Raw genomic sequence first — 26,585 nt, 5'->3', positions numbered from 1 at the left:
AAACTCTTGTGCATTTGAGTGAAGTATACAGGAGGGAGAGTCCAGTGCCAGTAATGGTGAGCCCACAGCTTCCAGTATTGTTGTAGTAGAACCCCCCTTTCTTCTCAATCCAGGGCAGCTGCAAAAGTCCAGGACAGATCAACTCTCAGAGAGTTGACCTCTCACCTTACAGAAATCCTCCTGTCTACTGGAAGTATGGAAACTGCACTTGGGGAGTACTTTATTTTCCAGCTACTTGCATACTTTTTCTATAGATTTTTGGTTGTGGTGGAATTTTTGACATGTCAACAAGAAGCATATGTCCTGTACAAGATGTCTTCACCCCACCCACCTCTCCCCAAATAAAATAAAAGTAAATGGTGTAACATTATAGAAGGTATTATACATCTATGCTTTATTAAAAATAATGGGGAAAGCAGATTTTTCTAGTCTTATTCTAGAAAACAGTCAGATCATTTGGCTGATTTTTTTTTCTCCAAAAATATCTTTCCAAAGTGGTTATTCTGCATCTCAAATTTAAGCCAACTTGTTTGCCTCTGATAACATTGTAAACCATTGATGGGAAGGAAATACAGGGTAACCTTAATACTAGAAGTTGATCCCAGCTTGGGGAAAAACATGCAGTGGAAAACTGAAGTAAGCACTTTGCATAAGATTTCATAACGAGGTCTTTTGGTCATTTTCTTTCACTTTTTAAAAGCGAACTATGACTCATTTTATTCTTACCATAATTTTTAACAGTTCGTAATTGTGCTTTATGGGTCAGTTTGGCTTTTGATCACTTATTCACATTTCTTCTTTTCCACTGATGTGAACTTTATACATAATTCAGAGATAAATGTATGACTTTGGTCACCATAGAGGTTGTTGCATTGACACTTGCTTCAGCTTCTTGGAAGAACTTTCAGAATTTTTCCACAGAAGCAGAATTGTATCATATTATCTCTGGTTTACTGGCTTGTCATGTATGCCTGCGTAGCAGCAAATGCTTATCAGAAGGGACACCTTTTGATATTATAAGATTTATTTGAGAACAGATATATCCCTTCTAGCACTAAACCTTCCAGTAAAGCCAGTCTTGTTTTTCTCATAGGATAGACAAACATGTAAATACCAAGAAGTTAAATGTGCACACTCTGTCTCCTTCATTTTTAATAACATATAATAACATTGGTTAGTCTTGCGGGTTAGGTTAAAAAATGGATAGAGGTTTGAACAAAAGCCACTCAGTCCATCATGACTTGCTTCTTTTCACCAAGCGTTTGTATTTACTACCAAGTTGACATCAACCTAACTCAATACTTCCACTGCTGTTGGTTAGATGATTGTCATACTTTTCACTTCTTTTAGCCTTTGTTGTTTTGTCCTTGAAATAAAGACCTTTGCTCTAACACTTCCAATTGAATCTCTTAACTTGTGAATCTTTCCTCATATCCTTTTTTCTTCTAGTGTACACTAGAATGGAAAACTGCATAGGTCTAGTAACAATGTGATGAAATAAATGTATTTCTTGGATAAATGCTACAATAAGATGCAATAAATTATGCTGGTTTCATTTTTAATTTAGTGCATTATAGACCATGTATATGTAATTTTATTCTTAAAAAGCAGCAAAAAATGTATTGAATTTTATCAGGTACATTGTCTAAATTTCAAGAGATAGCTTCAGCAAAATGGTCTAAATTTATACTCATCCTTATGCATGCAAATTTATGATTTTTTTTCAACAGATGGTAACATAATACTTTTTACCTCTCCCTTTATCCTTATATTGTTCTTGTTACAACACTACTATTACTGCTAAAGCAGCACAGGGAATACTGAAATTGCCATGTGAACAGAAAAAGAACAGAACATGACTTGAAACTGGATTAAATGCTCAAAATGATAAGATTAAGCAGAATGAAAGTAAAAAAGACTGATAAACACATTGCCTCCTGCCCATTCTCATAATTTTTGCCCTTCCCTGCACTGTATAGTAGTGGTTTCCCCTCTAGACTCTCGAGTTTCGAGTTTTTCTTTCCTTTCCTCCACCTGATCCAGGCTTTCCCATTTTAATGGAAACATAAATAAATAAAAAATCAGTTGTCATAATGATGCTGTTGATGTTTAGTTTGTAATCTATTACAGCCTTCAAATCCTTTTCTGCTGCTTAATTTTTATTTTGTTACCCAAATCACAATTAATTCCAGCCACAAAAAAGACCCCTACTCCATACATCTTTCCAATTTGTTAGTGTAACATTGCCAACTACATTTCTGGAACAGTTTTACATTCACTTCATCTTTGCAAAATTCAAAGATTTAATAATCTTGATGAATTGCTCACAAAATCTACTGGTTCATCTTCCTGATTCAAGAGAGTATCCAAAACCTAGTATTCTTCCGGTTCTTTGAGTTAGAAGGAGAAATCAGTCGTGGAGCCGAATCACAGAATCATCAGAGTTGGAAGGGACCTCTAGAGATCATCTAGCCCAACTCCCCTGCTAGAGCAGGATTGCCTAGAGCACATTACTCAGGACTGCATCCAGGCGGGTCTTGAAAATCTCCAGGGAAGGGGACTCCACAACCTCCCTGGGCAGCCTGTTCCAGTGCTCTGTCACCCTCACCATAAAGAACTGTTTCCGTGTATTTGAGCGGAACTTCCTGTGTTCTAACTTGTGCCCATTGCCTCTCGTCCTGTTACTTGGAACCATTGACAAGAGCCTGGCTCCATCCTCCTTCAACCCACCCTTGAGATACTTGTACGCCATAATAAGGTCCCCCCTCAGCCTTCTCTTCTCCAGGCTAAAGAGTCCCAGCTCTCTCAGCCTTTCCTCATAAGGCAGATGCTCCAAGCCCTTAATCATCTTAGTTGCTCTTCGCTGGACTCGCTCCAGCAGTTCCCTGTCCCTCTTGAACTGGGGAGCCCAAAACTGGACACAGTATTCCAGTTGTGGCCTCACCAGTGCAGAGTAGAGGGGGAGAATGACCTCCCTCGACCTACTGGCCACACTCTTCCCTATGCAGCCCAGGATTCCATTGGCCTTTTTGGCGACAAGGGCACATTGCTGGGCCATGGATAATTTACTGTCTACCACAACCCTCAGATCCTTCTCCTCCAAGCTACTTCCCAGCAGGTCTGCCCCTAACCTGTACTGGTGCCTAGCATTCTTCCTCCCCAGGTGCAGGACCTTGCACTTGCTCTTGTTGAACCTCATGAGGTTCTTCTCTGCCCAGCTCTCCAGTCTGTCCAGGTCACGCTGGATGGCAGCACGGCCCTCTGGGGTGTCAGCCACCCCACCCAGTTTGGTATCATCAGCAAACTTGCTGAGGATACACTCTGTCCCCTCATCCAGGTCATTAATGAATATATTAAACAGGTATCTTTTAATTCTGGTATCTTTTAATTCTGTTAAGTCTGTTTATTTATAAATTAGGTACAATCTCCTCTTTTTGTGGAAACAAAAAAAAAAAAAAAGGAGAAATTGAATGGTGGGAGTGTAGGTTCTCCCAGTTCTACATCTTTTTCAGTTGGTGTTATTTTAGCAGTTCTTGTTAGGCTTTACTCAAGAGTGATATCTCTGAGCTCTTATATGCTGTGCTTTTTCTTTCTCTTCCTTTTGCTGATATGTTCTTGGGTTAGAAAAATAGTTGTTTGTTCACTGAAATGTATGCATCTGTTTTTAAAACGACATCAGAAAAAAGATTCAGCAACATTTATCTTGCATGTCTTTGTAGTGGATGCTGCAGGGGAGCTATTCATAGTGTATTTGTGAATTAAATGTTCTTTACTGTTTACCTGATTCAGTGAGCAGGTACCTTGCTTGGAAGGTACTGCAATAATCCCTTTCTGCTAATGAACACGGTCCATTTATGTGCTGAATTTAAACCTGCAGAAGGTTGAACTCCTTTGGGAGACTTCTCTGATTGGTCTAGTGCAGACTGTTGCACTCTGTATCCTGTGAAGATAAAATGGACTGTGCCCCCTACCTGATACCAGCACCAAGTCTTTCAGTTGCTCTGCCTTTTTTCGATGGAAATTGTCACTATCATGCTACATTACTTTTTGTTGGTGTCCAAGCATCCTATTGCCATCATCCCTCAGGAAGCAGAAAGAACCTTTCATTAATATTTTTCATGACGATTTTGAAACGTGGAGTCTTTCTGAGATTAACAAACTTCTTGCCCCTGATAGCAAAAAGTAGTTGAACTCCTAATAAAGATGTTAACCAAAATCCTGGTTTTAGTGGAAATACAGAGTAAAAATCTCCATGTTTACCAAAAAATGAACAGTATAGTGACAGAGACTTCTCAGGCAAGTTTCACTTCTGCTGATCTGATGCTGACTCATGTGGGTCTGTTAGCTGGAAGAGCTTTAAAGTCATGGAATAATGCATACGTTCAGTATTTGAATGTGGTTTAAGGAGGGAAAGGCACTTTTATTTTTTCTCTTTTTTTCTCATCTGTGCTGCAAGAAAGAAGAGGAAGTCACATAAGGGTTGACTACAGCTTTCAAATATATGTACTAAGGATCAGTACTTCATGTATTTCTTCAATGGCACTCCGACATCTAACAATGCCACCCTACAAAATAGAACCTTTTCCAGTTTCTTTTGCTGACAAGCTGGTTTTTAATCCTCTCCTATCTTAGGTTAAATGGTAGGTGTAAACAACTTTACTTTTTTAAAAAAAAATGTTGATATAACTTTAAATGAAAACTTTCCTAAAAAAGCTAGCTTGGTAGACTAAGATTATTTTTTTTTTCATATGAGCACCAATTTAATTTCTGTTCACCTACAAATACTGTAGTGTGCTTTCTACTCTTTTAAAGTATGATCATCACTATATTTTTGCATGGTAACCATAGCAGTGGATAATTTGTTTCAGTACTCTCCAAACATGTATGTGCTCTATCAAAGATGTAAAAATTTAAACACAGCTGTTGAATGCAAACATTTTCAAACTTAAGCTGATCCTGGCACACTCCACATTACGTGCTCCAAAGGCTCCTGGCTCAACAAAAAAGCTGTATAAGTATGTTGGCACAGACAGCAAAGACACATGTTGCCTCCACCTCCACCCATAGGAATCTGACTGCTAATTAAATAAACCTTTTTTAACTTTGTTGATATGGTCACTTGGGGAGTCAGCTAGGGATGATAATGTCTCTGTCAGCTAGAGTCTGGGGTTTTTTTGCAACAGCTTTCATCGAGCAAGCAATAGTTTGCATAGTGTACATTAAACCTATCAGTGGTTGGGATAGGTAAGTTGATTGTTCCAATTGGTGGCAACTCCTATAAAAAGCTATAGAGGAGTGTGGTGAGTTTACAGATGCCTTTAAATGGCAGGAGTAGGAACAGAGTCAGGATAACACGCTCTTTCTATTGAGAGGTTCTTCTTACTGCTTGCAGGTGACATTGTGAGGAAACAAGGCCAGGAAGCTGTTACATGTGTTCATATTATCTCAAAGCAGGTTGTATTTCTGTTCATTTCTGAAAAGTACATTTGAAAGCATTTATGATGTCTTGTTTCTCTATGCTATTAAAAAGTTAAGTGCAGATTTCATGCCACACAGAGGAAACACAGCTCCCTAAAGCTGCGAGACCAGGAGAAGAAATAAGGAATAACCTTTAAATGCAGCATCTTCTTGCGTTTTGGCCTTTTCTCAACAATTTCTGAGACTGTGAGATGTAAAAAGACAAGCATATTGCTGTCTTATGTTCCAAAGCTGTCTCCCTCTTCCCCTTTTCTCACCCAAAATATATATTTGAGATCTGATATTCCAAAATATAAGCCTTGGCTTATGATGTTCATGTTAGCAGGACTGCGTGGAGGGGAAGCCAGAGCAATGTTTACCAAACATACAGTCGATAAAAATGACCAGTGGTGGAGAATCATGTCTTACACAGATTAGGTTACTTTAAATGTTAAAAAGGTGATTTCTGGTTTCCTTATTCAAAAACACCTGTGTCCAGATGCTCCTTATTGAACAGAGCCTTAAAGACGTGCATGAGAAAGAAACCTCATCTTTGGGTTTAGTGTATAGAGGTTGAGCTGCAGAGGTAAGCAGAGGGCATTTATGTTCTCTCTGAAGAAAGAAATGAGAATTTCTGTTTCTCAGAGTGGATCCTACTTCTCCATAAAAATAATTTATGCCATATAATTGCTTAAAAATAAGTGTAAAACATACTTACTATTTTTTACTTTGTAATTCCAAATATTGGCATACTATTTCAGTAGAAGTGTAATATTAATTAGACTTACAGTTTGTCTTGTTTATATGAACAAAATTAGGTAATCTGGGATATTTTTTCCAGTTATTGATTGTTTTGCAAACGGATTCTTTTCTTACTGAGATCAGAAAAATTGATGAACAAGGACTTAAAAAATAATATTGATTCATACCCTGTTCTCATGATTTGTGTGAGTGCTGGATTTGACACGTCATCTTAAAACATTGTTTTCTGTTTCTGGTTACCACTGAGGGTGGTGGCCAAATTCACTTCTGGCAGAAGTATTATAAATCCATAAAAGTTTTATTAAAGCTATGAATGAAAATCAGTTTAGTAAGTTGAATGTTTGCATTTAGCAGGGCCTGTGGATGGTATTGCTCAGCCATTTTTCTTTGCAACTTATGTCAATATCTTCAGGCCCATATATACCATGTTATTTTTCATTTATCTCCTGAAAAAAAAGAACACAAAATACATTTATAAAGATCTATTTCAAAGCTCTTCCTTGGTAGGCCAGTATTTAGTTCTTATCTGTTTTCTCTGTGAAAACCTAAAGTCGCATCGTTCCTGTTTTAAATTTTGTATGACATATAAGTCACAGAAGCTAAGTAAATTTGACACTTTTTTTGTTTGATTTTGGTGTAAGTTATAAACACAGTGTTTTAGGTATGGATTGAGAACCTTCTTAATTTCCTTTGAAAATAATCACGTAAATGCAAGTTTATTTTTCACCAAATTGTCAAACTACCTGTTCGCAACTCACTCTCTGAGTTTGATTGCAGTGTTTCCCAAACACCACCATTAAGAAAACAGATATTTGCACAAAAAAATGATGATCACAACTTTCAGACCTTCTTTTAATTTCATCTCTGTTTTTTTCTGATTTTTTTTGTTTGGTTTAAGCAATGCATAGAAAGCCAAGGCATTACAGTCTGCTTGGCAGATCACATTGAACAGATGGGTTTATGCCTTTATTTTTTGGAAACAGTCTATAGGAATTTTGCTAGCAAACCCGCTGTTAGTAATCTTCTTCACTAAAATTCACTATTGAAATATTAGCAAGGTAAAACCACAAATGTTTTCATATGATAATCAATGTTAGATAGATGTTTTCCATAAATTGAAAGGCATGTTTTGAATTATTAGGCCTTAAGCAGAGATCAAGTACTTTTGATTGTATAAAAAATTGTATGCTTTAATTTGAGGTATTTTGCCTATTCACATGCTTTGATAACACTTGCATTTGAGCTGAAATGTTGTGTGTTATATAAAAAACAAGAGTTTGCTTCTCCTCTTTCATGTTAAAGATACAGGTCGTGTGAACTCTTAATTGGGCAATTACTTTTTTCTCTTCCAAAATAGGAATAGTTTCAAAAAGATGTCTGAGGTTTCAGCCTTTGGTATTATCTGGCAGCTGAAGTATCAGAAAACAGATCTCTTAAGAACTATCGTTACTAGCAATTACTCCCCTGGCATGTGACATAGTTGTCTTTGTTGGTCATCTGAAGTTATGTGTGTTTTCTTATTACTTCAATTTTTACACAAAACCAATAAAACAATTTATGAGATTTTTTTTATAGTCCCCATAAACATCTATGACAGTACTACAGCTTTAACAGTGTGAATTAATTTTATTACACTAAAGGCAAACAAAAATAATGCTTGCAACAAGTAGATGGAGTTACACTTTGTAAAACTTGTACACATTGATGAAGATTCAGCTACAACAGTTCTAGGCAGGCAATATTCAGATTTGTGTAACAACATTACACTTTCTTTTCCTTTTTGCCTTTTTTTTTTTCTTTTTAGGACATCAGACAAGGCTTTTGTGGGTGATATTAGTCACATTTGCTTATTCTGTTAACATTTCTGGTTGTCACAAAGTTTCCTTTAAACAGGATAAAAAAGGACAGTTTCTCTTTTAACAACTTAGCAGGAAAAAGACATTTTCAAGTAGAAGCTTGTAGATACTATAAGTCATACTTAGCTAGTTACCATGTAATGAATAGGAGCACATTGTGCATTTCATGCAAAATAATTAAATATAATCATATGCAGTTAGATATTTGCTCTTCTAACCAATACTTCATAAGTTTGTTTTTTTTCCTCTTTTGTTTAGTTAATCCTTTTTTATCCCAAAATAAATATTCTATAGTTTCAAAACATGTTCTCAAGCAAAGATTATACATCTTGCAATTAAAATTTTCCATTACTCTTTAAAGCTGAAATATAATAAACCAAATTACATTTCACACTGAAATATCCTTCAAAGTATTTACTTCCTTAAAAATATATATATATATTAATTTTTTACAATTTAGCAATTGCCACTGTTGCTCATTTGCATAACTTGTAACCATAATAGTTCTTGTTATCATCTATAAAAACAGTAACGGCCATATTTGTAAGGTAGTAGGTCAGGTGCACTTTTTTTTTTGGTATGCCTCTTTTAACCAAAAGCCTATGCCAGCAAAGACCACACTTTAACTGGTAAAGAAATACAGCGTTAGCATAGTTTATCTGCATCTCATGATTGGCATAAGCAATATAGCAAAATAGCTTCTTGCTGAGATACATTGCATCTTTGCTCAGAGTATTAGTCACTGTAATTATAGATACACGTCTTTTCTAGGGTAGGCAATAGATACATGTAGTCAAACTTGTGCTCAATATCTACAACATGAGCTTTAAAAATAGTATCTCTACTTTGCACTTCCTGAAGTATTTGAAAATTTGATTGTTTCAATTCTAATATTTTAGAAGAAAAATGTCTTTCACGTATTCTTTTTTCTGTTTATAATTGCCAGTGGGTTGTTCATGTTTCTGTGGCTAGAAAAGGGGTACTCAGAAAATGGGGAGAACACAATCTTTTCATATCTTACAAAATATTTATAATCTTTCTTATAATTTTAAGGTCTAATGGTACCTAGAGTGAAAAGTATTTAAATGAGAGCTTGAGTCTCTACAAGAGCACATTGTACTATTTGGCTTACTTTAAAGATTCAGGAGAAAGCAAAATGGCGCTGGAATCTCTTTTTATATGTGTTTAGAGACATTAATGCAAAGACATGGATTCTTCTTGACTTGTCTTCTTCCTGCCTGTCTACCTGCCTATATAAATGTGCAATAAATTACAGAACAGCTCCTTTCTCCCACAAACGACAAATAGGACCTTGAGCTTGAATGGAAGAACCAAAATGAGCAAGACATGTTGTCTTACATTACTTACTCTCTACATTATTTCTACTTGCTTTTATCCAATTCTTTCACCAACTTCTTTGAATAATCTTTGATAAAGGGGTAAGATTTGAGAAATCCTCTTGGTTTTCCAAGTTTTCTTCAAGCTTTTTTTTGTGTCATTGGGCAAACCATGTGACCCTCTGTTTTCTAGTCCTTTAAAAATAATAATTTGTAGTACTTTTCCTAATTTATATTTATATTGACGTGGAGTACCTTTGAAGTGGTGAAGGACAGGTGATACAAAAAGTCAGGCTGTTTCAAAGAGACTAATTTTCATTCTAAATGGTGACAAATTTATGTTATCAGGTATACCTCTGAGTTATTTTCAGGTTAAAATGTAGGTATTCATTCAGACACAATTTGTAGAAGACTATTTAAAAGTTTTTAATCATAAACTGTGGTATATCACAGTCAGTAAAAGCACCAAAAGCAATGTTTAGAATATTTACATAACGATACCAAGATTCAACCTATGCTACGTTTTAACAATAACTATTCAAAAACATTCATGCTGTTTTTAATACATTATATGGGTCAAACCATCTCTAAAAATTTATGTGGAAGTATGCTGTTTTGTCCAGAACTATTTTATGCCGAACGTAACTGAATACTTGAATTCTGAGTATAATACTGAGTAAGTATGATTTTGAGTGCAATCCAATGCAAACTGGTTAAGAGAAAGGTGTAGAATTACCGCACAAAACTTTTGGGTCTGATCATGACTTTTACTGATTTGAAGGCTTGCCTATATCCATTGTGAATATCATCAGAAATACCATGCCATGTACCCCAGAAAATGCCATTGCGAACACCTTTGTATTTCTTGTGGTAGTACTTGCCATTGAGGTTGGCAGACAAGCATGCATCAAACCACCAGCCAGAGCTGTAGTACGCTCCACAGTTTCCTGATGGATACCTGTCATTGTCCTTGTCTGGAGTTGTAAAGAACTTCTGATCGTGGTTGTAATGCTTGCTGTAGTGAAGGGCATCTCCTGCTGTGCCACTGTAGCCGTGGACGCTTAGACGGTACTTTAGGTATTCGTTGGCCACATAGAAATGTTCGTATTTCGCGTACTCTCTGATACCATTGAAATCTTCAAGTTCAATTCTCAGTTGCATTTCCTGGCTCTTTGTCAGGAGGTGAATTTTGTCATTCCCCAGCCAAAACTCCCTGCTGAGGTTTCCAAAGCCATTTTTGTAGTCATTCCAGGTTCTGTTAAAGTTAGTGCTACCATCCTGACGCCGTTGCAGCACTGTCCAGCCACCTCCATGTGTTTGCATGTCACAGTAAACTTCGAAGCTATCGTTTCTAGGGTCAGGGCTAATCCTGTAGATTCCGTTACTCCTTTGGCCTGCTGTGTAATGATCAGCACAGTCTCTCTGCATTATCTGTATAACTGGTGGAAGAACAGATAGTGTTATAATAAACATAATTTCAATTTAAAAATAAACAAAATTTTTACCCAGTCTGATGTAGCATACAGAACTTGGATTGGAGAGACTTCTACATAGGAAATAGTGTTACAGCAATTTCAGTTAGAGGGAGAAACAGGTTTTTTCCATCAAGTTTACTCTATAATAGATGCTACCTAAGATCTCTGCATCAGACAGCTGTCAAAAAAAAAACAACATTTAAATGACTTTCTGTGTCAAAACTGCCTAACATAGGGGCATTTTGATTGTCTGCTTTCCCTTTTCTCTTTTTCTCTGCCCTTCTCTTTATCCTTTCATTACCTCCTGTAAATTCAGCCTGATTTCTTCAGTCCATATTTCTTGTACTTCATGTTTACATGCTTGCTGCTTTTTATATTTAAATATATACCATCACACCCTGTCTATAACTTAAATCTTCTTCTGGCAGTATGTCAGAGAAAAATCTTTGTCCATATGGGAATTACTTTAACCTGGCTATTGCTCAGTTGACATCATTTGATACAGAACATAACATCATTAGGAATGTTTCAAATGGTAATGTTGACTTTACTTTAGGAAGTGGGAAAAAAGTAATAAAATTGTCTCATCTATTGTAGTAATACTGTGATTCCTAGAAAGATGAAGCTAGAAAAGTGATGGTGCTTTCCTGTGTATGTGGCATTGCTGGCTTTGCAGTAAGGAAAAGTTTTAGCATCCATCATTAACACAGCTTTTTCCCACCAATGAGTGATGTACTTTATTCAGAAGAACATTATCCCCAGGTTTTTCCTGCAGTGAAAATCCATTTTTGATCCACAATGTCATCCAGTAATGACATTGTATTCAACAGCATGGTATTATAATTCCATGTACTTAAGTAAGTGATTGAGAGCCCTTGGAAGTTCCGAGTTAAGAGTCAAAAACATAATGTTCATTCCTATTGCAGATTTAAATTTATGGGGATGTTCATTTGCAGGCTTGAATTGCATGATAATTTTCCTAGAAAAAAAAACAACAATTAAAGTACTTCTTGAAAGGGAGGAATGTTCTCAAGTAGGAGAACTCAGGACTTCTTGTTTGCCAGTAGAGAAAAGTGGACGTCTATGAAAGCACAAAGTATAGGAATCGAAGGCTTAAAAGTGAAATCTAAATCCACAATAGGTTCTCATTTATTTCACAGAACTTTGCATAAGATCTTTGGTGGGCTAAGTTTCAGAGCAGATATTGACAGAGAATATACATTTCAGCTAAAATGCTTTTATAATCCAATTCAACTCCTATTTAGGTAAAGTTTTGCAATTACTTTCAGTGGAAGCAGGAATAGCTCCTGTACAGGAAACAGTTGTAGGTGTTATTCTTGCTCGTTTTCATAATGAATGTATTGCTGCTACAAACATTTGTAGCATCAGTTACTATAAAATATAAGGAATATCTACATAATCATATGCTATGAACAGTACTCAACATTTAAGTAAGCGTGAGAAATATCTAAAATTAATTTAGTCTGTTATGAAGTACTGTGCTTGAATTTGATTTATTGCTAATTATCAATATACCAAATATCGCTCATTCTTTTTGTGAATGTTTTATATCTGAATTAATTTATTTATACTGATTTATATCTGATTTAAGCTGATTGTTGATATAGTAAAAGCATTACCTTTATTATTATTCATTTGCTCTTTTCACACTTTCAAGAATTTCAGCTGTACATACACTGTACGATCTGCAGATCCTTCAATATTCAATATGGGTGGACAGAAGAACAGTTTTATTTTAACCTTGAATGCTAAGTAACAGAGGCTTAAAAACTGTAAAGTAGCCTGATCTTTCTTTGCTTTATCTCTAGAGAGACCTGCCTTCGCAGCTATGATAGCTGATCTTCATAGGTATGATGTCTGAGTGGTGGAATACTCTGACAGTCCTGTGACTATTTCTTATTTTCAAAGATTCTTATATGTGGTATAAAAACTTTGACCTAAAAAAAAAAATCTTCATTTAATAACTGTCAACATTAGAAAGAAATTATTCGTTCTATTTCTTAATTCTAATTAGGACAATTAAAAAGGAATAGAAAAAAGTGTTTGTCAGTGATAACACCTGTTTTCTATTTTCTTTTAGATATTAGATTCATGCTAAGAGTTTAGTATTAAAATGATGGTACATACATTACCCTCTTGAGAACTACAGTTAATAAACTTTTTTATCCAAGCCTTTCAGATATTTGCTGTGATGGTAGAAATATTCTTTTATTATACATCTGTTTAACAGTTTTGCTAGATTCACTTGATGTTTAATAATGACTTGCAGACCATTTCAGAATAGTTGCAGTTTCACATTGAGAAAAAGCCATACAGTTTTCTAGAGCACACCTAGAGAAAATGTACCCCTTGTCGTCCAAGGAGTGTAGTTCACTGATGTTTAATATCCTTAATGAAGGATAGTGGGGTGTAAAATAATAAGGTAATTTTTCATGTTTACTAATTGAATTGAAAAAAAAAAAGTGCTTTGAAAATTTTTAAAATTATAAAGTCCGATTCTAGGAGGAACTGAACACCTGCAGCTCTCAGTAACCCTCTAGTGGCAGCTGAAGTGTTTTACAGGAGTATAAATAAACACTAAAAGAGCAAATACTTAACTTGTGGAGTTAATAGCACAGCTATTTAGTTAAAATATATTTTAAAGTGTTTACCTAATATTTGTAAAATGCACAGAAAGCTTATACAGGCAGTGAGAATTAACAGGTTACATACCAGGTCTTGGCTGCATTGCTGGACATTTAGAAGAACATTTGTTATCAAGGCTGTTCACAACAAATGTCAAATTTGCAACTTTGCTGTCCACATAATGTTCTACGTTGTTCATATTTATGAGGCTCATCTTCTCTAAACGACCCTGCAGTGTCTGAATCTGGTTCTTTGCATTTTTTAGGCTGGTTGCCATTCTGTTAACTTTGCTTTGCAGTTCCTTTACTCTGTTATCTTGGATTCTGCTGTTTTCTCCTGGAGTTTCTGTATTAGGTAGCAGGAATTCATTACTACTGTCTCTTTCTTGGTTGTCATCTGCCTGCAGCTTGCAATCTTGGCAGCATTTCTTCAGCTTATTTACTGCTTCTTTAAGGGTCTGTACTTCTTTGAGAGTCTTCTCAAGCAGTCTGAATTCTTTGGGTAACTGTATGGTCATCGGAGGCAGATTTATCTGATATGGACAATCCTCTCCTTCATCACATTTCCGATTAGTTTTGAGCTTTATAGGACAAGTGTCAGTAACTTTTCCTTCTTTAACCTCCTCTTCATCTTCTAAAACAACTGCAAAGACATTTGTTAAAGCAAGGAGAGCTGTCTTCAGCAAGACTAAGTAAATGAGCAGCTTCATCTTCGCAGAGAAACTAGCAGTATGAGGAAGTATGCAAAAGTGGAACAACTTTATAAGGGCAGCTTGAAGCCTGTGAGTTATCAGACTGCCTACACTGTTCTCAGAAATGGGTGGGAGTGCTTGCATCACGGGTGATTAATAGCAGAGCAAAGTAGGTAGTGCTTGCAAGAGCAGCACATTTCAGTGAGTATTCCTGACTCAGAACTCATGTATGTGAGCAAAATGATGAAATGCATGTGTGGAGTTATGCAGTTTAATTTCATTCCTTGCTGTACATGAATTTTCTTTTCTGGAGAAAAAAAAAAAACAAAAACAAAAACAAACCACTTAGCTCTGCATTGTAATAGTCTTCTAACATCTGTTTCTTAACATCAGTGTTCTAAAACTGCTTTTCAAAATTAGGCTATAGTTTTACCACAGCAGGTGGAAAAGGTGAAAAACAGTCCCTTTCCCAGTTGGAGATTTATCACAGCAATAGCTTCACTGATACTGAGACCCCTTCTTCCTAAAACTTTTTTAACTGAATAGATGTATTCATTAAAATGACTTAAATCCCAAAGCATGTTGAAACACACATGTAGTTTTGGTTCCAAACATTTTTCAGGGTAAAGTCACAAACTAAGAAGGATGAGCAGCACTTTCTTCTTCCTATTTTACTAGCACTGCTTAGAATAGTTATCTGGAATATTCATGATTTGTATGTGATACCACAGTTAAAATTCACTGTTACCTGATTCTGAGTACTTCTTATTGAACCTTTCTAAGTGAAGGGAAGGGAACTGAAGACATCTCCCCTTTGATGTGTGGGATCCTAGCTGTTGGGTTCATTGTCCAGAAAACCCAAAGCAAATCCTGGTATTCTGAATAATGTCTTGAATTCTAAATCTAAAGCAAGACAGGGAGCTAGGGAGCTCCCATGAGCCCATCGGTGTGGGATATTCTTTTCTGTGTTCCTGATTTTTGGTTCCTGCTTTTCTTTTCATTGGGCCTTCTGTCAGCTTTAAGAGTTAATCATGTTTTGCATGACTAATCAAACCAAATGGAATACTTCAGCCCTAGGTGACAATTGCTGTGTACTTCCTCATTTTTATTCCACAGCCACCTTTGCCATTCTCAGGTGGTGCCTATGCAGTTTTAATGATCTATGTCATTTTCCTTGTGCCCCAAAGCAAGGCTATATGGACATGTCTTTGTGCATTCATAGCTCAGTTAAGAGCCAAATACCTTGCAAAAGTAAAGAATTTATTTTCCTAAACCCTATTTGAAATTGCTTATAATACAGATTAAACATTAAACGGGCATTAGTCACACACATACTCTGTAAGTTCATGATCTCTGGAATGTTACTAGCTTTTATAGAACTACAGGCTTACATTGATAGTACAGGAGGGAGGCTTGGTAAAAAAACCCTACTCGTCTAACCTGCTACAACAATTCCTTCAGATTCCTGCATAGCACAATGGTCTAGGCACTTTCTTGGGAAATGGGTTTTAAATCTACCTTTCCCAAATTCTAAAGGAACATCCCAGAACCCGCCTTAGTGCTTTTAGTTATGCAGCAAAACTGTGTATCTCTCCCTTTCAGATCATGAAAGTTCCCCAGCGATGAGGTGAAAGATCCTTCCATGGACTGCAACTTGTGCGTGAGACATTGGTATCACGTTGGTTTTGTTAAAAATGCATCAGAACTGAAATGTTTGTAACGTTCGATTAAATGTATGCATTTAATGGGTGGGTTAGATGAATGGACAGTGGGGTGGATTGAACAGTGGCTGACAGAGCTCAGAGGGTTGTGGTTAGTGCTGCAGAGTCTAGTCAGAGGTCAGTAACAAGTGGTGTCCCACGGGGGTCAGTACTGGGTCCAGTCCTGTTCAATGTATTCATCAATGACATGGATGAAGGCATAGAGTGTACCGTCAGCAAGATTGCTGATGACACAAAACTGGGAGGAGTGGCTGACACGCCGGAAGGTTGTGCCACCATACAGAGTGACCTGGACAGGCTGGAGAGTTGGGCAGAGAGGAACCTAATGAAATTCAACAAGGGCAAATGTAGGGTACTGCATCTGGGGAGGAATAACCCCATGCATCAGTACAGGTTGGGGGCTGACCTCCTGGAGAGCAGCTCTGTGGAAAGGGACCTGGGAGTCCTGGTGGACAACAGGATGATGATGAGCCAGCAATGTGCCCTGGTGGCCAAGAAGGCAAATGGCATCCTGAGGTGCATCAAGAAGAATGTGACCAGCAGGTCGAGGGAGGTCATTCTCCCCCTCTACTCTGCCCTGGTGAGGCCACATCTGGAGTATTGTGTCCAGTTCTGGTCTCCCCAGTTCAAGAAGGACAGGGATCTGCTGGAGAGGGTCCAGCAAAGGGCTACAAAGATGATTAGGGGATTGGAGCATCTTTCTTACGAGGAAAGGCTGAGGGACTTGGGGCTTTTTAATCAATACTTATAAATACTTAAAGGGAGGGTGCCAGGGGGATGGGAACAGTCTTTTTTCAGTGATGCCCAGTGATAGAACAGGAGGTAACGGGCATAAACTTGAACATAGGAAGTTCCATCTTAACATGAGGAGGAACTTCTTTACTTTGAGGGTGGCAGAGCACTGGCACAGGCTGCCCAGAGTGCTGTCCTGTGCAAGTTGCTGTAGGTGACCCTGCTCTGGCAGGGGGGTTGGACTAGATGATCTCCAGAGGTCCCTTCCAACCCTGACCATTCTGTGGTTCTGTAATTTGTGAGTAAAATTTTAAATTTTTTTATTTCGTTGATAGGATCCTATTTATTTTTTCTATCAGTCTAAAATTACAGAATCACAGAATCACAGAATTTTCAGAGTTGGAAGGGACCTCTAGAGATCATCTAGCCCACCCCCCCTGCTAAAGCAGGATTGCCCAGAGCACATTACTCAGGACTGCATCCAGGCGGGTCTTGAAAATCTCCAGAGAAGGGGACTCCACACCCTCCCTGGGCAGCCTGTGCCAGTGCTCTGTCACCCTCACCGTAAAGAAGTTTTTCCGTGTATTTGAACGGAACTTCCTGTGTTCTAACTTGTGCCCATTACGTATTTACAGAACCTTGTTCTCCTGTATGGCTGCAACTGTCAAAATGAGGAAAGCTATACCAGCCTCTTTTGAGGGACTTTAGAAATACAAGAGAGTTTCTAAATCCTTGTTACTTGTGAAACCATATTACCCCCAAACTCCTTGTTCAGTTTACAATGAACTCTGCTATCTGACTTTGGATTGGACAAATTAGTCTCTATCTGTAAAATTAATAATAATTATCATCGGTAGATGACATCTTATGAATTGCCTTGAAATGTTTAAATGCATATCAAATATTGTTATAATTTATGACTGTTATGCTGCATTGAAAGTCTAAAAAATTATTGGAACTGATTGACTTCAAGAAGGGCAGAAATTTCTAGTAATGCTGAATGTCAAAGAAAAGAAAGTTCAGACAGTAACGTGAGGTATCCGAGCTTTTCAAACATCTTTGTCCTGAGACATTCATTCCTTGGTCCCTTATATATCTTCATCCACCTTTGGATGAGATTTCTGTAATCTTGAGATGCTCTGCTATCCTTCTGATTTTGTCACCGGTCTGATGTTACTAGCAGTCTGTTTGGAGACTAAAAGACCCATTTCTCTGTATGCTTCTCCTACCTGGAGGAGTCTTATAATTGAGGACTGGTCTTTCTTCCTGTTTTCTCAGGGAATGTCCATTCCCAACAGTTTTTCAGGTCTCTGTTTTTTCTTCAGGAACTCAAGGTAGTATGCCACAGCTTTTTTGTGTGTTTTGTGCCTCTTACCTTCCTTGGGATAGATGAGACAAACTTTCAAAACTGAGTTTTTCCCAAGTCTTTGCCCTTAGAAGGGACACTGAGCAAATTTATACTGTAGGATGCTGATGCAGCTTAACTAATGGCAGAAATATTGGACTAGATCAAAATTGAGAACTGCAGTTTGTTTATAAACAAAGTTGCTTCCCAGATGGGGCTTTTCTGGATCCCTAGAGTGCTGTGTATAATACTTAAAACTTTAAAGTAGTTAAGCAATCACAAAACCCAAAGCCAATCTTTTTCAACTGTGAAAGGATCTCACTGAATAACAGCTGATGACCATAAGTGAGAATTTTCTAATAAAGTTTTTTGTTTGGTTAAAGGTAATTTTCTTGTAGCTTTTCATCTCTTTTAGTCTTCTTTTTAGGAATTTATTTTTCCTTCTATGGAAATCTTACAGACATATCTTCCTAAAGATAAAGAAAATAACTAAGAGCTCATGATATTCTTAAATTCTACTGAAGATTTGAATTCCGTTCCCAGAACTACCCAGTGGTTGCAAGGTTAAAGAAGTAATATATTTTGGTTTAACAGACTTGTCTTAGGACTGTTTATTCAAAGTTTATCAAAACCAGCATGAACCATTTCCCATGATTTTTTAGAGCAAAGTTTTTTTTCTGGCAGATAATGGAATGCAGGTCAAATAGAAAACAGCAAAGTTAAGACTGTAGGCAGATGTTAATTTAACTAGTGACTATGGCAATTTAAAACACAACAGCTTGCCATCTCCTTGATTTTGGCTTTGTGCTGGGAGTTAATATCTCCTGGAGCAGAGCTGCTGCAAAACATCCAGGTTTGTGTGAGCAGTTCAAATGTTTGGTATGAAGAAACCTGAAGTGCATTTAGGCTCATTCATATGAGCATATAAGGTGGCAGAGGTGGGCTGTGTTAAGATTCAGCTGCTCCAGTAATATTTTTGATGTTTTTGTAGACTTAAATTGTGTTTCGGCTGGGAAAGAGGATGAAAAGTAATTAGATGGATTTTCAGTTTTTCCCCACAATGTGGAATATATACCAAAAGCCCACACTAGAAACAAATTCTGATTTAGGATTCTTTTTGATTAATTAAAGCGTTTTCTTTTTTTAATTCAGTAGTCATTCTTCATGCAAGCACTCTTTATGTTGTCCACTGGATTGTGGGACTGCCTGTTTAATTTCCTCATGTATCTATGTGAACAAAAAGGAAGGCAGTCCTAGTCCATCTGATTTTAATTGTCAATATATTCTTACTGAGATACAGATTACATAGAACTAGTAGCCATGTGGATTCCCTATCTGTTAAAATTGGTCTTTGCTTTATTTATAAATTCCGGCAACAGGCAGAAAGGTAACACTGACACAGAGCATGTAAATATTAGATAACATATTTATATAAGCAATTGTAAATGTAGTATGTATTACGAAATTCATGTGGTCAAAGAATATCACTCCTTCTGTTAAGGCGAGAACCATATATGTAAAGAAAGAGATACGTGAAACTAATTCATTCTTTTTCTCCCATGACATCTGAAGATCTGCCTGCTCAAAATCTAGAATTTACTGCTAAATATTTTCTTTACCTATAGCCACAGAAGACCCTGTAGTTGGCCACGTACGTTGAGAAAATAAACCAGAATGAACGGTTAAGAACGACCACACACCAAATACAAAAGCCTCTCCCTGACATGTCTTTTCAGGAAAATTCCTTTTTGATTCCTGCAAACCCTGCTCCAATAAAACCAACTGGTGAAAGACTGCTGGATACTCAGTATCCTTTTGAGATTCATGGCCAAACAGGTGATAGCAGGAAAGCTATCTCCTTTCCTGAAACGCCTGTCTTCCCAGTCTCTTATCCCTGCTTTTACCAAGCCATGTGACACACAATTGCCCACCAGATGCAGTATTTTCTCACCCATTTCTCACCATCTTGATGGTGGCTGACTTTTATATTCTCCATGTAGGGACTGCTTTTTCCCATGAACTGGGGGGCAAAACCGCTGTTATGAACAATGCCTTGGGAAAGAATTCATGATGTTATTTTTCCAAGTTGTTATTTGTTGGTTTTAGAAAGCTTTTCAGCAGTTTATTTTTCATTAAAGGGTGCCTGGCTGATCCAGCTGTAATTAAAAAAATAAAATTGTAGGAATTCTGTGTAAGGCAATACAGTGCTAGATCTACCATAAGCAGGTATATTAATGGTTTTCATGTACATGTTTACTTTACCCCAACTCTCAGTTTTGTCTTATTTATGTAGCATTATCTGCATATAGCTTTTGTATGTGAAATACTTTGTAGTAGACTATGAGCCTTTCAATGGTATATCGGTATGAAAGATTCCATATCAAAATAAAATTAGTAGATATTAATAATTTCTCAGACTTTTTTTTTTTTTGGTGTTTGACTTTTGTCTTCTGAGTTACTCCCTTGTTGTATGTGGGACCAATGCAGCCAAGCCACTCTCCTTAAGACAACAAAGTTCAAGGAACCACAAGCCTTATGCCCTCACTTTGTGAAATAACTATATATTTTAAAAGCGCATGCTGTCTTCTTATTCAATACATTTATGGTTTTCTTGGAAGAGGAAAGAGGGAAAAATAATTTGTGAAGCACTTTGTGAAATACAAAAAATAATTTTGTTAAATTATTTAAACTACTTCAGCTTCCAAATAGAAATGGCTTAGAAAGGTGATTTTTTCCTGTAAAAATATCACTTTTAAAGGAAACCAGATTTAAATGTGATATCATAAATATTTACTTGTTCTTTTTTATAATTTTGCTCATCACAAACATGAGAAGAGACCAGAAAGGTAGTTTGCAATGTTTGAGTGCATTTGTGCAACCGATAGCTTCATGGGTTCAGGTATGGTGGTTTGTCACTTAAAGGAAATGTTGAGAAAACTCAGTGAAAAATAGTTATCTACTTGAAAGGCTAGTAAATAGGCTTTTCCTGGGGACTTCCCATACTTATCCTACAAAATCTGCTGCCTGTCAGTGTTTATGTAATTACAGATGTTTATGTAGTTACCTTAATTTTTAACTCTAATGACAGCATTAATTTAAAAATCATACCACATTTTTCTTTACCTTCTACCATCATAACCTTTCTCTGGAGTAATGACTGATAATTTAAACAAGGCATATCCTTCCCTAAATATCTGCACTGTACCTATTCCTGTCTGTAGTTTAAAAGTTTCCCATTCTACAAAAGGGAATGCAGAATTGCATTGAAATACTGATAAATACAATTTATGGTGTAACTAAATATTTACAGTATTACTTCAGTGATTTTTATCTTCTTGACTTAAAATACTTTGAAATATGTGCTAAAGCATGAAATATTGTTGCACAGAGAAATCCTAGATTGAAATTGAATATTGAAAAATGACTGATGCAAATGACTGAATAAAAAGTGTAATGATGATATTTACTGGGCATATATAAATTACGATGCAACACTTTGTGTTAAAACCAGAGTCTAGGTCATCTGGTGCATAGTCTGAGCTAGTTAGTCATCTTTGCCTCCCTCTATTGTCAAAGTCAAGTAAGAGCCTCACTGAGGACATTTCTTGTTTCTTATAAATGCTGGAAAGCAATCCGAAGTAATTTAATGAGTTAAATTTGGTTATTAAAAAGAATCAGAATCTTAAATACACTTGCTTAATTATTATCCTCTATTCTGGCATCTCTTTTTCCCTTCCTTATGCTTCCTAAAGTCTCAAGTCTCAAAACATTCCTTTAGTATTTAACTGCATGGTTTGGAAAAAATATGCAAGTGAGACAAAGTAAGATAGTCAATGTTTAGACTCAGTGTACTTCAGGACAAGTCAGTATCTTCTTTTGGGCAAAAAGTAGAGAGAGATGCTGGTACATCAGCAGAACACAGACATTCTCTTATAACTGGAGCAGTATTTATTCAGGCATTGCATCTTTATTCAGTCACTGCATTTTCAAAATTTGACAGAACAGGGCCCTGATGTAACCTGGTCTATCTTTGAAGCTAGCCCTGCTTTAAGCAGGAGGTTGGACTAGATGACATCCAGAAGTCCCTTCCAGCCTCAATTTTTCTGATTCTACTCCTCTCATATTATATGAAGTTTATTTTTTGCTTTACTATATGTTGTAATAAAAATGATGTAAACAAAATGTTCTGGAAAATGCAAAGAATTACTTTATTTTTAATATGTAGGGGCTCTTCACAGTTCAGAAAATACAAACAAAATGGCAAGATTGAAGTAATTGCTTTCATTCCTTGCCATTTAAACTTTACAAATGACCTGGAATTTATGTGGAAAAAACCTACCCTATATGGCACAATGGCCTGTTCCACTATTTCCTCTACCCGAAAAACTGTTTTCTAATGTGGTCTGATTTGAAAAGACTTTGATGTTGACTTACTGTTGCAAAAGAATATTTGAGGGAGAAATCTCAGCTTAGCTGAAAGGGAACAGATTTCATTATAGATGTTCAGGAAAATTTTCACTGTGTTTTCCTAAACTGGAACAAATTTCATTGCTGTAAACAGTAAGGCCATTCGATAAGTAAGCCTTGTCTAATTTTCATTAGCCTTTACCTGTTTTCCCAAATTGAATATTAAAAGCTTGGAAAGGTTAATTGGAACAATTCAAGTTGGTTTTTAATCTATTTCTTTATCTAGTAAACCATGAAATAATTATATTAATTTATTGTCAACAGCTTCAGAGTTAAGTGGTTCTGGCTCTAACTGACTTAGCACTCATCCCTATTCCAAAGTCAGTGGGAATTTTCTCACTTGCTCATTCCAATAATGAGTTTTGTGTTCTAAGATATTGTCTCATCTTGTAGTATTGAAGTGCATGCTCCAAACCCTGGGGCAAAAGGGGCGAAGAAGGTAAAAACTGTCCTGTGTATTGTTTGGGAAATCAGATTAAATTGTCACAGAAGTCCTTACAACCATTAAATTCTCAGGCATCAAGACTGGTAGTTTTTAGACCAGTTTTCTTTTTTTTTCTTTTTTTTTCCCTGAGATAAATCCATTGCTACACAGGTTAAAAATGCCACCATTAATAGGTTTTAAATTGTTGTTCCTTCGTTTCTGGGTGCCCCATCTTGGCATAGCCAGGATGTCATCTTCAGAAGCAATGAGAGTAGAAATTCTCAGAAATTGAGAACGATGTAAACCATTATATTTAGCCATTTAGAACCCAAGTGAGTATACCGCATTTTTCTTCATTATATTGTTGGTATATCACTTTCAGTTCTGGTTGATGGCAATGGTGATGCTAAGGACGTGGATAAAATGCTTCTTGTATTCCATTTCCGTGTAGACAGTGGTGCAAGTTCAAGCTAAGTTCCCTTCTGCACTGTTCTGGCACAAGAGCAAGCTCAGTTATGAACTTGATCTGAGCAATGGACTGAACTTGAGGAGAAAGCTTCGGTTCCCTTAGTGCATTATCATGGGTCCAAGCTTTTGTTTAGATAATTTGGAGGTATCAGGCACGGGCAAGCCAAGCACCAGCAGATATCCCTAGCTCACCTCTTCTATAGGATGAAACGGATTACGTGGAGACTGATAGCCAGCAATATGAATAGAAATGCAAGAGTCATAGCATGGGTTCAGCATGCTTGCACCTGCTGCCCCCCTGCAATGTAGACATAACCCTTGAAAAGTCCACGGGAGATGGTGCTGCTTTCTCCCCAGGCTAAAATACACTTGAGCTGTGTGGTAAGTGTCCAAACAGTGTGGACTCAGTGGGGGTTTTGACAGAGGATACAACACTTTCTGTTCAAAGGTTAACATTTATCCTTTTTCTTCCCTGAGTGTTTAAACATTTAAATATTATCCAAATGAGGTAAGAAAAGCTCTTCAAATAAACAACACAGAAAGTTCCAAACCTTACATAGCAGACTGGCCAGAGGAGTCATTTGCCAAGTGGCTAATACTATACTGAAATCCTGAGTATATACAAACTGTAAAATATATTAATACCTTGATATTTTTCTATTGTCTCCTATTATGAGGCAAAAGAGTTGTTTGACAAGACCTTTCAGATGTTTGAAATAAATAAAATTAACATAAAATGTTGGATTATTCTGTGTTAAAAGAACAATAAGTGTAGTCGTAATGTCTTGTTATAATTAAAAAACCTACAGCTTAAAATGGAGAGATGGAAAGTGTTATTATTCCATTCAAGTTTAGAATACATTTTAGTTATTTTGCAGTATCTGCAAACATAATTAGAAACACGTGTTAGCTCCATCATTTCCCTGAAATGCAGAGATTCTAGGGACTGTTGAAATTAAGTCTTTCCTAGGAAGCCTTCACATGTTTCACTTTCTTAATGATTATGAGTACTTGATGTTAGTCAGTATTTTCTTGGTGGTGGCTATATTTATCTTCATGCTTTTCGTGATGTTTTTTGTCAAAAGAGTGCAAGGAGTTAGACCAACATTCAGACTTCATCATCTTTTTAAGTTTTAAATTTGGCTTAGTTATATTCATTTATAGAAAGTCCCAAAAGAAGCTTAAAAAGCCTTGAAATTCAAAACAGGGAACGTCGAAGTTCTTAGAGTTCTTATTTATATCACACTTGAGTTACAGAAAACTTTTGAAATTCCAAATGAGTTCCCTGGTGTATTCCTTTGAGCTGACTATCAGAAAGGATTGAATATGATCTGTTAAAATGGAGAATGTAAAAGCCTACTGCACTTAATGTGGGGGTGAGGAGGAGTTGATGTAATTAGGGCCCGATTTTATTAGTTTTGCTCACATGGAAATGTACCTTATTTATCAGGTGGGTCTTCTCCCTTCCATGGTCCTAATTCCTGTTCATATTCTGACATCAAGAAGAGGAGGCTGAGGGGAGACCTTATCACCCTCTACAACTACCTGAAAGGAGGTTTTAGAGAGATGGGAGCTGACCTCTTCTCCCTGGTGACAAGTGATAGGACAAGCGGAAACGGGTTCAAGTTATGTCAGGGCAGGTTTAGATTGGATATTAGGAAGCATTTTTTCACTGAAAGGGTTATTAAACATTGGAATAAGCTGCCCAGAGAGGTGGTGGATTCACCATCCCTGGAGGTGTTTAAGAAAAGGGTAGATGAGGTGCTTAGGGACATGATTTAGAAGTGGTGGTGTTTTTATCAGGGTAGGTTAATGGTTGGACTTGATGATCTTAAAGGTCCCTTCCAACCTCACTAATTCTATGATTCTATGATCTCCTCTTTCTTACCAACATCTCATCTACATCCACCTTCCAGCCTCAGAGAAATTACTGTAGTCCCATGTTCAGGTGTTAGTGGACCTGAAGCCAAACTGGAATGATATACAAGAGCTCCCTCAGATCCTGCAAAGATTGTGTGTAACCTCAGATTGTGCTCACTTTTCCTTGGAATTTTCTTCAAGACATTTTGAAGAGAGCTCTGATGGTGAGCTGTTAGTAGCAAGCAAATATGAACTTATTACTGGTGTGGATATATAGAAAAGTTACGGAGATGTACAGAACAGCTATCTGAGCATAAGTATTCTTCTGTTTTTCTCATGGATTCCTATATTTAAAAGGTTCCTGCCCAGAGCCAGAAAATCACCCTTTTCTTGCTAGGAAAATATGAAGGATGTGCCCTTCCCTTTCCCCTTTTCAGCAAAATCTTCCTCCACAGCCTTTGTTATAGGGCAGGGTATTCAGTACTGTTATTTCATGGGACTATTCACTGGTTGAAGGAAACAAATTTGTTTTGGAATTTGGTTTTGGGTTTGTTTTGTTATATTTTGTTTCTCTGGTATAATAGCCAAGCTTCAGATAGTGAGGTAACATGAAAAAATGTAACAAAGTTAGAAAATTACACACATGTTAATCACTTGAAGATGAGTGTAAAGTAAAAGAAAGGGTAATTGAATAGGATAAAATAAACATAACAAAAATTTAAATTAAAAGGGAAAGATACAAGTAAATCCAGTAATAAGATACATACTTCCATACTTTTTATGTAATTACAGTTATGGGAGTATAGGGAAAAAGAAAGCAAAAACTTGCCAAGCAACCATCTGTTAGCAGCCAGATCTTCATCCAACTTTCCAATAATTCTCCATTTAGATAAGGAAAAACTATTTTAGTTTATTCAGATGATTTATCGATTTTGGGTTTGTGTAAAAATGCACGGGGTCCCTGTTCATTCTATAATGAGAAAGAAAAGTTGAGAAAAGCAAAATACAGTTGAGTACAACTGACGTGGAAAAGGACTGGAAGACTTGACAGTTTAAGTATATTTCCTATTTACCCAATAATATTCCAAACTCCAGATTTGAGACTGCCAGTATAACAAAATTATCTCAGTTCTTTCCAGGGCACTATGGTTAACACAGGACTGAAAAAAGATGTCCTCAGTTGCCATTCACAAGCTCTTATTTTTCCTCACTACTCCATCTTCTCCCTCATTCTTTTCCTGTACAGCGTAGCAAGATAATTAGTTAAACTAAGGAAAACTACCATTTTAATTATCCCAGCAATGTGAGAGCTTACAAGCAATAAAATGAACTGTGAGTGCGTCC

General features: G+C 36.7%; 2 protein-coding genes across 2 annotated transcripts in view; one reads left to right on the top strand and one right to left on the bottom strand.

Moving 5' to 3' along the window:
- Positions 1-26,585, top strand: part of CCDC146 (coiled-coil domain containing 146) — a gene marked incomplete at its 5' end in the record, with an annotated part of 75,973 nt that overhangs the window by 1,226 nt on the left and 48,162 nt on the right. The window lies entirely within an intron of this gene.
- FGL2 (fibrinogen like 2) lies at positions 7,832-14,368 on the bottom strand (the record flags this gene model as incomplete). Its single annotated transcript, XM_082490014.1, has 2 exons — positions 7,832-10,851; positions 13,621-14,368. 2 exons carry the CDS (start codon positions 14,366-14,368, stop codon positions 10,145-10,147), a joined length of 1,455 nt encoding a protein of 484 aa, XP_082346140.1. The 3' UTR covers positions 7,832-10,144.

The sequence above is a fragment of the Vanellus vanellus genome (assembly GCF_965231255.1).
Source record: "Vanellus vanellus genome assembly, chromosome: 1".
NCBI classification, from domain to species: domain Eukaryota; kingdom Metazoa; phylum Chordata; class Aves; order Charadriiformes; family Charadriidae; genus Vanellus; species Vanellus vanellus.
The sequence above is the reverse complement of the archived record's forward strand: the minus strand, read 5'-3'. Positions and strand labels throughout refer to the sequence as shown.